Genomic DNA, 12,738 nt, shown 5'->3' on the forward strand with positions numbered 1-12,738 from the left:
TGATTAAGGATGATGCTCTTGCAGCCGGTTTAATTTCCTCTGCTTGACTCCCAGTTCACAGATTCTTGACACTCTGAAAGATTCATTTGCAAGAGCACAGCTTATGATAATTAATACATACTAAAAAAAACCCTCTGTGCACTTGAAATGACTGTTCAGTCCATAAAATACACAGACACACGGACATTAAGTGTAAAGTGTTTACTTCTCACAAGTTATTTTCCAACACTTTGTGGACACACAACAAGATATCGGCGACAGCTTTTTTGAGACGTTCAAATCATCTTTAAAACGGATTCCTGATTGATCCAGAGTTTGGTCATGAATTCAGTGTCTGTCTCCAGTGAGAACAAGGAGGTGGAGTTTACAGGTGGTGCCTCCAGTCTGAATATGGAGAGAGGCTGTGTTGTTGCTCTCCAGCGTATGTTTCCAAAATTTGTGATCCAAAATGGCCTATGAAAATGCCTTCTTTCCTTTTATTCTCTGCATCTTCATTGTTTTAGTTTGTCCTTATGAATCCATTTATAATCTCTGTTTTTTGTGAGTGTTATTTCAATAAACCTTATTATTATCATTATTTCATCACCAATCAACGTGATACACAGGACATTTAACAGGTTTATAGTGTCTGCAGAGATAACCTGATGGACTTCATATGAGGAAATGAGAGGGAATAATTCTTAACTCTGTATTATGGAGAGCAGAGCACCCAGCATGTTGGATCCACCAACAGACAGCCTCTCCACAGAAATGCATAGAAAAACACAGTGATGGCAGGACAAAGTGAAGAGTCAGTCATGCATTCATTCAGCCCCATGCCTCCCGTGTGATAAAGCACAACTAGGTATTTGGTTTACGCCATTAATCTTCTCCACCTTACATGTTCTTTCTCCCAATACGGCCCATTCTGTAAAGTTTCTTGAAGTGATATTACTGAAGCACTTGTTTTTCATCCATACAAACACCATCCTGTTGCTATATATAAATAAACTCAACCTCGAGGGAATGTCAGCTTTCGTCAAAATACCTCATCCCACACAATATCAAAAATATCATCTCTTTAAATGTTAAAGTCTCTGTAGAAAAATGCCTGAAATATATAGATATCAAACATGTACATGTATATTTGTATACAAAGAAAATTTGATGCAAATTATTACTTCTTCAACGATGCTTTAAAGCTGTAACTATGGCACTATTTCTGCATGTTATTGTGAAAAAAAAAACTTTGCTTGCATGGCACCAGTTGAGCACATAGATGCACATTTGATGTACAATGAACATAATGTCTGGACACAAATCAGTGACAACAACTTCATTCATCTTAAACCTTTCCAATAATACACCATGAATGAGCATATGGCACACACTGACCAAATGTCATTTTCTCCTTATCTGCAGTCCAGCAGTGTTTTGCTTACTTGTCGGGCTCTCCAGACACAAACAATTACAATTCTTAAAAGGCAAATTCCATCACTTGAGTGGAGCTATTGATTTCCATCTGAGTATGCACAGAGCAAAAGTCTGTGTAGACATCAATCAAATACTGGCTGACATCATTTCACCCCATGTTGTACCTCTTCATCTAAACTTGAGTGTTTACTTTCGATGATATGGTTCCAGCAGCTATCTAATCTTTAATTCAGCTATTTCTATGAAACAAAAATGTCACCTCCACAGCTATGAATTCATCTACATTTGCATTGATTGCCCTTCCTATTTCTCCAGTTTCACAGTAACATTGCCCTGACACAACTGTGCCAAGAAGTTGTTCAGTGCTCAAAAGTAAAAGCATGAATTTGCCTAGATGATCTCTTCGTGATTGAGAACCATTAGTGATTTATGCAACAACAAAAAAAAATAGAAATTGTCGCTTGGCCTCAGCTCTGGCTCCTCCCGCCCTGATTGACCAGGGTCGATCAGTGCATGAAACAAGCACCCCATCCACTCGTATCTCAAGTATCTCAACGGGCCCTGCAGAGGAAAAAGAGGAAACACATTAGTGTGAGTATCTGACTGCACAGAAGAGAGCCACTTGACAGAGCAGTTACAGCATCAACAGTCGCTTATAACAGAGCCAACTGAAAATATAGCAAGGTATCATTGCAAACACACAAGCACCCCCCCCCCCCACACACACACACACTCAAGTCATCAAAGTTAAAAGGACTGGCACATTTTCCTCTATAGAATAACATGCCTTTGCTTTTGAGAAGAGCCTTGTGTTTCTCCTTAAGTAGCTCACATTTTCCCAGTGTTTCTTAGTCAAGTCTGGAGTGGTTCAATGAGCAGAGGACCCCATCTGGATCAGTGTGGCTCTTCTGATGCTGTTGTTGAGATATTATGTACCTTCTCTTAGTAAGGTACAGCTGATGCCTCTAACTTTTAACAATCTCCAAAGCGGCGTGAAATCCTCACATTAAGTTTGCTTCAACCCCAAAGCTTTCTAAGTTGCACTGAGCCATCTCAAGCCCTTTGACTCTCACATTCATAGCTGCATGTACTCATGCATGCCTTTTTGCACTCTCATACACATTCAAACACACGCACAAGCATCTCTTTAACATTAAAATCTATGCATATGAGTGTGCACACACATTTTGACAAGGGCACACACACACACACACACACACACACACATGCCCACTCACTTTCCTTCATGACTTTGTATGAGTCACAGATAAAGAAGCACCAAGACGAGCCTGTATCTATGCCCAATGTGCACCAGAATTACTTTTGAATGTTTGACAATGTAGGTCATGTCTTTTTTCTATTCTAATGAACTTTGCATATAGTATCTCTGTTACAGAAGTAATGCCTCTGGCACGCACCAACACGATTATTTAGCTTTCATTTTCTTAAATGTTTTCCTCATAACATTTTCATTTTCAATGATCATAATGAAAAGTGGTCTATTTAGGGAAACACAAATCAAAGTAAATGATGCATGCACAATGGGGATGAGCAAATAGACAACTGTGTCTCTTGACAGACTATCACCACTAACAATCAGACGGAGAAACAACAGCTAATTAATATTCACTGGCAAAATGTGTGTCTCATTCTGACACATTTGCTGAGTTTTATTGCACACTGTGCAGTTGCCAGGTTGGACAATGGGATGAAGACGATAAAGTTATAAGAAGAACTACAAGCACACAAATGTGTTTTAACACATCAGAGCAACAGGTTTACATTTGCAAATGTAACTGTAATAATCCAAACATATGGGATTTAATATTAATTATGGAAGCAGTGGGTTATCGCACTGGTGACGTAAGCAGGACGTGGGGTTGAAATCGAAAGCACACAACCTTTAAATGGAGAAGCTTTTGCACATAATCATTTATTAGCAGATGTGTAACAACCAGGAGAAGATTATGTTTTTATCCCTTGAAAGTCGTTTGTAATTCAAAGGTAAGAAATTAAAGACGCAGAGGCTGCTGCCGCTCTGGCAAGAAGGAGTCAGTGAAACATTTGATTAAAAATGGAAATTCTGCCAAAGGTGTTGCTGTACAAAGTGTCAGATATGTTTTGATAATAGATACCTCACCCACATAATAGAGCTACATGTGCACAGAGAGATTATGCATACAGCTGCTACCGAGTGGGAGTTAAGCATCATCCAAGGGGAGAGGAAGAAAGAAATAAAGTAAGAGTGAGAGAGAGAGAGCCATGTGGGCTATGAACTAGAGCTGTGAGCTGGAGGGAGTAGGCCAGTGCAATTGAGTCAGTCCTGACTCATGATGGAGGCTGTGGAGATCCACCTCCTCCCTGCCCATTACAGTACAACTTCATCCTCAAGCCTGCAGCACTGGAGCTCAGATAGCCATTACAAACTACATCCATGGTCAGAGGAGCAGTGGTTTCTATGTTACAGGAACAATATGATAACAAGTCATTGAGGTATTAAACAATAAATGAGGAATCCAAACATGAGGGGCCCATTTTTGCAACAAGAGCTGGTTAGCCAGTACAAATTTCAAAATAGTTTCTCCTACTTGCTGCTGTGGGTGCCATTAGTGTCCCTCTCCACAAATATGATATAAGAGGTTAAAGCTGATTCATGTAAGAATAATGACCTTAATAATATGTTATTTAAAATGCGTTTTGACAGCATATTTGTAAGAATATAGGGGCGATTAAAAGCAGGATATGACTTGACATCAGATATTGTTAAAAGTGCAACAATAGGCTACACATTGTGAATAGGGCGGAGTATCGTACCTCGATACCTTTTTAGCACCGATCAAAATGTGTCCTGAGCACAGAGCATCAAAATATATCAGAGAGCTGAAAACCAGCAGTGTCTGGTCCGTCTGGGAAGATTTGTAATCTGCATACTTTAAATCAACTCTCTTTTATTTAGGAAAAGTTCTTGTACATCTGCTTGCGTTGAGACAATATTTAACATTTGAGAACTCTACACGACAGCGCATGCCACATAACCACAATGTCTCCTGGTTTGATTTCCTGTCTGGCTCTTTACTGTCGTCTGTCCAATAAAGGAGAAATACCAAAAAAAGCTATATTTTTAAAGCGTTTTGAAGCTAAATATGTTGACTGTATTTCTCAAAAGTAAGTTAGATACTGGCTGCACTCACATTCTGTGTGTGTGTGTGTGTGTGTGTGTGTGTGTGTGTGTGTGTGTGTGTGTGTGTGTGTGTGTGTGTGTGCGTGTGTGTGTGCGTGTGACAAAGAGCGAGAGAGCATGCTGCTGCCAAAATGAGAGAAATCATCTTGAGGACAAACATGCTTCAACATACGCTCTTACATAGTAATAAACACAATAAAGCCAAAACAGCATCAGCATTATCCTCCACTGCATTACAGTTTCTCTTTCACCATCTCCCTCTCTGCCTCTCTTTTCTCTCTCCTTTCTCCTCTGAGTGTGTGTGTGTGTGTGTGTGTGTGTGTGTGTGTGTGTGTGTGTGTGTGTGTGTGTGTGTGTGTGTGTGTGTGTGTGTGTGTGTGTGTGTGTGTCCCACACACTATCTCAATCTTTCTCGTTTTTCTAATGGCTGAATATCCACTGATCCCTAATCCAGACGCCGATTTTAGATTTGTAAGGTCAGCGAGGTTGTGCATTGGATTTACTCATCAGTATGTGCTATTTCATACCCTGAATTTCTCAGCCTTAACCTCCAGGCATCCCACCCCCACAACCTTAAACATACACATATATATTTTAATGTACTGTTTATATAACGTCCTGTCCCCTGAGCACATACAACTTCCCCACACCTCTTAATCTTTCTCTCCCGTACCTTACTTTTGTTAGCTCTCTCTCTCTCTCTCTCTCTCTCTCTCTCTCTCTCTCTCTCTCTCTCTCTCTCTCTCTCTCTCTCTCTCTCTCTCTCTGTTTATCATAAAAACTGCTGCCGCAGCAGCAGTTCGGAGCTTTGTCGAGGCTAATGTTGGTACAAAGGCTGTCTGAGGCAGTACTGTTATCTCCTGTAGTCTAATCCGGCTAATTAAGGGCATCGCTGGGAGGAAGTTGCTTCTATTCTCATCCGACTCCAGGGTATGCTGTCTCCCCAAGTCTTCCAAACTGACATGTGCTTCTACACACACCTATGCACACACAAAGACATGTGCACAGTACTTAAAGATTCCTTGACGTTCGATTAAAGAATTATTTCATACAAGGGGTGTCACGATATAAGATATTTACGATTACCATGTTATTTAAATAATGAAATGATAATATCATGTTAATTCCACCCATGTGATAATATCGTGTTGGCAGATGTTAGGCCTTGTGGATTTCTTGTTTATCAGTTCATCTGGTTGCCTTTCCTATTTCCATTAGTGTAATTGTTCTTTTTGTACGCTGTTATGGTTACAGACTCTCTCTCCACCTCCCTACACTTTTATTTTGAGTATAATTTATTAGCCAAAAAGAGACAAACTGCATAATAAACAAAGTTAAAAAGGAATGTGACTGTTATCATGATTTCTTTTATCGCATTAATATCGTTGTTGTGAATCCTTTAGGCCAAGAGAAATTGAATAGTGAAAATCGGATATTGTGGCAGCCCTATTTAAGACATATTTGACATTTCAGCCACATGCACACTGAGATGGAATACAATGGGAACACAGGCTTCATTTAACATGCTGCATGATGGCTAATAAAGTGGAGAATATAAACTGCTCATAAAGACAGTGATGGTGATATTACTGCTGATTTATATTATCTTGAGGAAGTCCAGCATTTTTAGAGCAGAATTGATTAGCTTACTGTTCACGTCTCATAGAAATCACAGTGATAGTGTGGGACTACACAAATGGGAGTTGAGTTGCTAAACATGAAATTATATTTGACAATGATATACAAGATCTTTCTTTATTAGAATGAGCTATAAATCTATCAGTAGACACAAATCAAAATGGCAGTTTTGTCATATAACACTTCTCTCTCACCCACCATGCCACTCTCTTCACTCCTACAGTCTGACACGTCAGCAAAATGGGACTTGTAGAGACAAGAGGTGATGAAGGAAGTATGAACTCACTTTCTATTCCTCAATTCTCAGCCCTTACTGTTCATCTTGGCCTTGCTTGAGTGAAGATGTAGATGCCACTAACTGTCTGCAACAACTCTAATGTAATGGTGCATCCTATAATTTGTGTTGTGGTGAGTTACTGTCCTTGTGTACGTGTAGGTCTCAGTGTATGGGATGATCTTTAGGGCTTTTGATTAAGTGTGAGGGAAGCGGGTTTTCTTGTTTCATCCAGAAGGACATGAACTTCTGGAGTTTGAGACTCGTTAGAACCGGGAGCTTTCAGAAAGACACCGATACAATTTAGTTTTAGTGTTGTCAGCAGTCTTTTGTGAAACGTTTAAAGTCCCTGTACATTTTTCCTTCAATGCTCACTAGCTACAAACATCATGCTCTACACACATACACCCACACGCGTGAATATGTGTACAGGACATAAACAAATAAATTGTATGCAGACAGACTCACAGTTATGCGTCAGTGCACACATGCAATTGCTCCTTTTCTTCCTCCCTTTCTCTTCCTGACAAACACACTAATACATGCACAAATACTCACCGCTTCTTCCTGATCTCTCTGTGTGTGTCTCAGCGCCCATGGCGATGCCTTTCTCTCTGTTCCACTCACTTTATCCATCCTCTTCCCAAGTCTTCCTCTCTCTGTTTGTATAATCCAAAGTTCAATTGGAGTAGAAAGCGCTCATAAAGTAGAAAACACTATGAATGATTCAAGATTTTTTAAGTTACACATAACAAAGGGGTTCGGCGTCAAACCGTGGTAGTGGTTGATTTGCGTAGGATTGTTTTCTGGGGCTTGAGGGAAGGCGGGTGAGGAGGCACACAAGGTAGAGGTGTGTTTGCTGTTGGCGGGAAACTGTAGCTGACCGAGAGGCCGCCGTTTTCCAACATTAATTCATGAGGAAGAGCATGAGAAGGAGGAGGAGATGACGAAGAGCAGTAATGCACTGGGCTGAGCCTCATGTCGTTCAGCTCGGCCTGTAAATGTAGTTCTGAGTCGTCTACATCATATTGGAGGTCGCAGTCCGGGCAGTAACCGTGGTACTGGACCTTCTCACTGAAACGGACACGCTCCCTCTCACGAGACTCCCTGCCAGGGGCCTTGGGGCATTTGTTATTTTTATGGCGGAGAAGAGGCATGGGCCTGGGTAATGTGGGAACAAGACCCGACTCAGGGATTCCACTGTCATTAGAAATGAAACGCGGCATGGAGGAGAATAAATCCCTGTTTAGTTTCAATGGAAAGCCCCCGCCATTCCTCATTAGAGACCCGGTAGCCTTGGATACATTCCCTGATAACATTAATGTCGGATGAGGCAGATTCTTAATGTTGTGATCCTCGGCTCTCAGCGGGGTAAGTCTGGGTGGCGGTAGAGGAGGGTGGGGTTTCTTGAGTACAGTCAGGACTGCAAGGGGGTTGACAGGGACCGGGTCGATGAGCGCAGGGAGTTTGAAGATGCAGTCATCAGGGAAGAGCTTCATCTTCTCCAGGCTGGAAGCTGTGGTGGTGGTGGTGGTGGAACTGGAGCTAGAGTTAAGCGTGTCCGTCTTAGAGCTGTCTGTCAGTCCATCCTCCTCCAGTTGCAGATCACAAGTCAGGGTGTCAATGTCATGAACAACCTGGTGACAAGAAGAGGAAGTGTCACTGCGACAGCTGAGGTCAGGAACTAAAAATTGCAGATGTCTTTATCTCGTCAAATTCTTAATTAATGATTGAAAACCTTATTATTTATTATTAGAAGATACACTTTGATTTAGAAGATTGATGAATGGGGTTTAAGATCTCTAGGACAGCCTCTCTACGGAGATAATACATTTATGGGAACAGCCATGAGCCTGCCAGACGTGATATACTACAACAATCTCATTCACCATTGGAACCGAGAGAAGTAGCAATACCAACCATATCCTGTAAGCCAAGACACAAGAAATATTATTTATATAACAAATGTTAGGAATGAATGTAAAATACATCTTCTGCGTAGCAAAATAGTGCAGAGGACAAAGACAAACACAGGGATATAACAGATGTGGAAGATCAACAAACTGTCATTCTCCTACTGGATTAAAAATGCACAAAGGCTTGTAATATTCTGCTGCACGTTAGAAAGTCAGGGATCAATAAGAATCTTTACATGATTGCAAAGAATAAGTACAACTCTACCAGAAAGAGCGTAAAATAAATATCGCACTGAATCAAATGATCTGAGAGGAAAGATCCTTTTCTACTAACAACAATTCATCATGGCATGAATTCATTTCAAGAAAGCAACCTTGGTATGACAGCAAGAAGATGAAATAAACAGATATTCTATAAAAAGAAGAGTGACATGCAAAATCACCAGAAATCCACTCTGTAATCAATATGGAAGAGCAAACCTTCCCGACCAGTTGTGGTGCAAGAATGTGCACAGGGTGGAAAAGGAGACATAAGAAGTGCACTGTGGTATAGCCCAGTGAATATATTCTGGAAAATGGGCAAAAAGAGAACTAAATATTTGAATGAATTTGCAGCCGTGAACTGCAGACACGGCAGAACATGATTGTAAAGCATGGACAATAAACAGAATTGTAATAAAGAGAAAATGGCAGAAATGCTCTGCTCAGAGCAGTAGAGATGAATATAAGATTCTGTCTCAGGAAAGTAGATATTCAGATATAAAGGCGCTTCCTTTGTCCACCAAGAGGAAATGTATTTTCACAGCCTGCATTGGGACATAATAAAGAACTGTTGGAGCAAAACTGTGGTTTGTTGGCACTCAAATGGCAACAAACAATACTGGAAAAGTTGCAAGAATGCAGCATATACTTTCTAACTGTACAAAACAGACAGAATAACTTACTCTTTCAGGGCATGAGGCTTAACTGAATGTAATGTAGTATCCGCCAATTTAAGGCCAACTAAGGAGCGACTACACAACCAAAGAGTGATTTACAGTGTTGTCCTTAGACAGCGTAATTTAAATGCCTCTTGTTGTTATGTGCTGTCCCACAGCTGATCACATTTTGTCTGCTTAAAGCAAGCACTGTGGCATGTTCTATCCAAAAACATTCCCCTTGAAGAAGAGTTTCTTCCTGGTTCTCTTCCCTTGGTGGAGTTATTATTGCTTTGGTTACACTGAGCTCAAGTGCTGTGTTGAACATTTCATTCATGTCTGCCTCATTGAGGATGTAGCACTCAGTGAGTCTACATAAAGTCGGAGCACATCTAAGTTCATTGTATCATAGCAGTTGAAATGATCCCTGAGAAGAGAACTTACAAGAAACGAAAGCTCTTTTTTTTTCTTCTTAAAGCCTTCATGAAATAATTACAGCAAGGACGATGTGCTTATGTTCATTTTGCTCATCTCAGAGTACATGTCAGTACAGAAGCCCACTGTAACACACAAGTGCTAGCATCTAAGGGTCTGAAAAGCATGTCAAAGAGTGGCTTGAGAGGATGCTTAGAGATAATGAATGGGGGTTGAGGAGAGAAAGAGTTACTGAGAGGGATAGATGAAGAAACAGATAGAAGGTTAGGGAAGAGATGGAATGGAGCAAAACTCTCCACGCAGTCTTTGAATGGATAATTTGTTGGGACACACACAAGAGGTAATACCAGTATCCCAGCACGCAGCCCCTGCTGTAGGCCAGGCAGCTTCTGTAGCTGTGCCAAGCATCTGGGCAGGGTCCCTCCTCAGAGCCAGGCTCGGCTCCAGCCTTGTCTGTGAGTTATAACAGATAACTGCATTTCAAATGGATTATACCCCGAACACTGGCTTTGATAGTAACACCCCCTCCAGGTATGTGTTTAGTGTGCACAGTGTCAGAATAACTGATCCTCTACACAATATCCTGCAAACAAAAATTCAAAAGAAAGAAAGAAAAAGAAAGAGGGCACATCACACACAAAAACAATCACAATAGACCGATTACAATGCTTTCTTGTTCTTATTTTTTTATCTGGTGCCTGCCGTGAGACGGTGTAAACCGCTGAAAAAACACAAAAGAAGCGTAATTCAGTTGCGTAAATAGAGTAAGGGAAGCAGAGAGGCAGAAGGAGACAGATGCTGTGTCGACTACCCATCCATAATGTAGGAACCAGAGGCTGTACGCAATAGGGTTTTATTAAAATGACAGCCTATCATGTAAGGGCGAGAGGTTCAGCACAGCAGGCCGGATGTCTGGTGTGCGGCCGGTAGAGGAATGTAAACATGATAGCAGGTAAGGCAGCGAGTTATTACAACTGAAGTGGCAGCATGGGATGCAGTGATTGGCAGTAGGGGTAACACTGATTTCAAGCAAGCACTGCAACACATGAATTAAATGAAAGAAAAAGAATGCCTCTTCTCTATGAGAACAACTTGCTGTAATAAATACTGCATGTTCATATAATCCCTGAATCCTTCAGAGACCCCTCCTGTCTCTGCATCGCTGATATTTGAACATCCAATCACACAGCTCCGAGAGTTTTGATCTTTAGCAAGGATTATGTAGAGAGAAGGAGAGAGAGAAGACAACACAAGATAAAGAATGAATAGAGATGAAGTGGCTGCAATAAACACAGACATGTGATGAAAGATAACAAAAGACAAAGAGAGATGAAGATAAAGAAATAGAGAGACACTATGAGAGACTGTGAAGAATGAAAAAAGATAAGGCAACTGCTTTGGGAGGAGATTGTTCGCAGCAAACAACAGTCAGCATTAAGATGATGAAATGCACTGCAAAAGCACCTTCCTGGTTGAACCAACGTGTCCATTAAATATTGATTGAGATTAAAATGTTCTCACTTTCATTAAAGCATGTGAGTCAGGGCGAAGAAGCGGTCTTGTCCTGTCATTTCACACCCCACATCCTCCTGTGCCAAATGTCTTTCATGTGGGAGATAATGATCACATATAAGTGGGCAGGGGGAGGAGCATATCTGTATGTTTGTGAGTGTGTGTGTGTGTGCGTGTGTGTGTGTGTGTGTGTGTGTGTGTGTGTGTGTGTGTGTGTGTGTGTGTGTGTGTGTGTGTGTGTGCGCGTAAGTGTAGCCTTTTCCAGGCCCAAGTGAGGTGGACGTCCAGCTCCCATGTCCTCTCAGGCAAGGATACTGTGAAAGAGCATTCTTGAACCAAACATGTAAAACATAACACAACACATGGTGGGCTGCTTATAAGTAAAGCTTTGTATGGTGGTTCCTGTTCATTTACCTCTTTGAGCTCTTTGGCTACATCCTTGAGGTCTCCAAGAATGGTTTCCAAATTCTCCACGATTGTCTTGATCTCCTTTTTCACTTTCACTTTGGATACTACCACTCCGTCAGCCTCTGCATTAGGTGACCCTGACATTCTTTAGTTTGTGGCACAATCTATTTTGTGAAGGATCCAAAGTCAAATCCTTTGGTCGCCACGCTGCCACTTTGCCAACGCATTTTTTATTTATTCCTCCGCTGCCTTCACTTTTGCTCCTACATCACGGCCAGGACGGAGCGAAGTGGCGACGGGCAGTGGTCTGGATCTACCACTAGGCATGCGCAATAGAGCGTAACACAAAAAAATAACGCTTGTATCAAAATATTGTATCATACTGTCTGCGAAACGGCTCCTGTCCACAGGTCTCTGCACCTCACACCCTCATGTCCAACAACCCAAAACGACGTGCCACGAATACCCTTCACGTCCAGAGAGCGCTAAATTCAACATTTTCTGAGAAAACGTCCAACCCAAAAGCGTTGAAAAAATAAAGAGGACACGAAGAGAGAGTCTACACAGGCAGTTATCCAAACCGTTACACCGCCGGTCGTTATTGTAATAGTCCATAATCCTCTGGCATCGACACAATGGTAATGCACTCCTTCTTTTCCTTCAAATATTGGCAACACTTCTTCTAGTACTGAGACACCGCGGAAAGCCGCCAGGTAACGACCCCCCAGAGGCACTTTCCTCCGAAATACACCCCATCAGTTTCATCCTGTCTCCATCGCAGCCTCCTTGGAGAGTCTGAGCAAGCAACGTCCGGGCGCAGAGCAGAGGATGCTCTCTCTCTCTCTCTCTCTCTCTCTCTCTCTCTCTCTCTCTCTCTCTCTCTCTCTCTCTCTCTCTCTCTCTGCATGGCTGACGTTAACGGTTGTGTTTGTTGTCTTAACATAACTTATTTACCTCCCCATTAGCTTTTCAATAATACTAAACATGTCTGTGTCTGTGACCCCCAGGGGTCTGTGGTACTCTGTCCGTGAAAAGTGATCATGA

At 41.6% G+C, this 12,738-nt stretch overlaps 1 protein-coding gene across 1 annotated transcript; it reads right to left on the reverse strand.

Annotated features, from left to right (window-relative positions):
- Positions 1 to 205: 205 nt before the first annotated feature.
- On the reverse strand, positions 206 to 12,451 carry prr16 (proline rich 16). Its single transcript, XM_029438890.1, has 3 exons — positions 11,701 to 12,451; positions 7,065 to 8,143; positions 206 to 1,974 (listed from the first exon to the last, which is right to left on the reverse strand). Exons 1-2 carry the CDS (start codon positions 11,836 to 11,838, stop codon positions 7,274 to 7,276), a joined length of 1,008 nt encoding a protein of 335 aa, XP_029294750.1. The 5' UTR covers positions 11,839 to 12,451; the 3' UTR covers positions 206 to 1,974; positions 7,065 to 7,273.
- Positions 12,452 to 12,738: the final 287 nt, after the last annotated feature.

This window comes from Cottoperca gobio, chromosome 9 (genome assembly GCF_900634415.1).
Source record: "Cottoperca gobio chromosome 9, fCotGob3.1, whole genome shotgun sequence".
NCBI classification, from domain to species: Eukaryota; Metazoa; Chordata; class Actinopteri; order Perciformes; family Bovichtidae; genus Cottoperca; species Cottoperca gobio.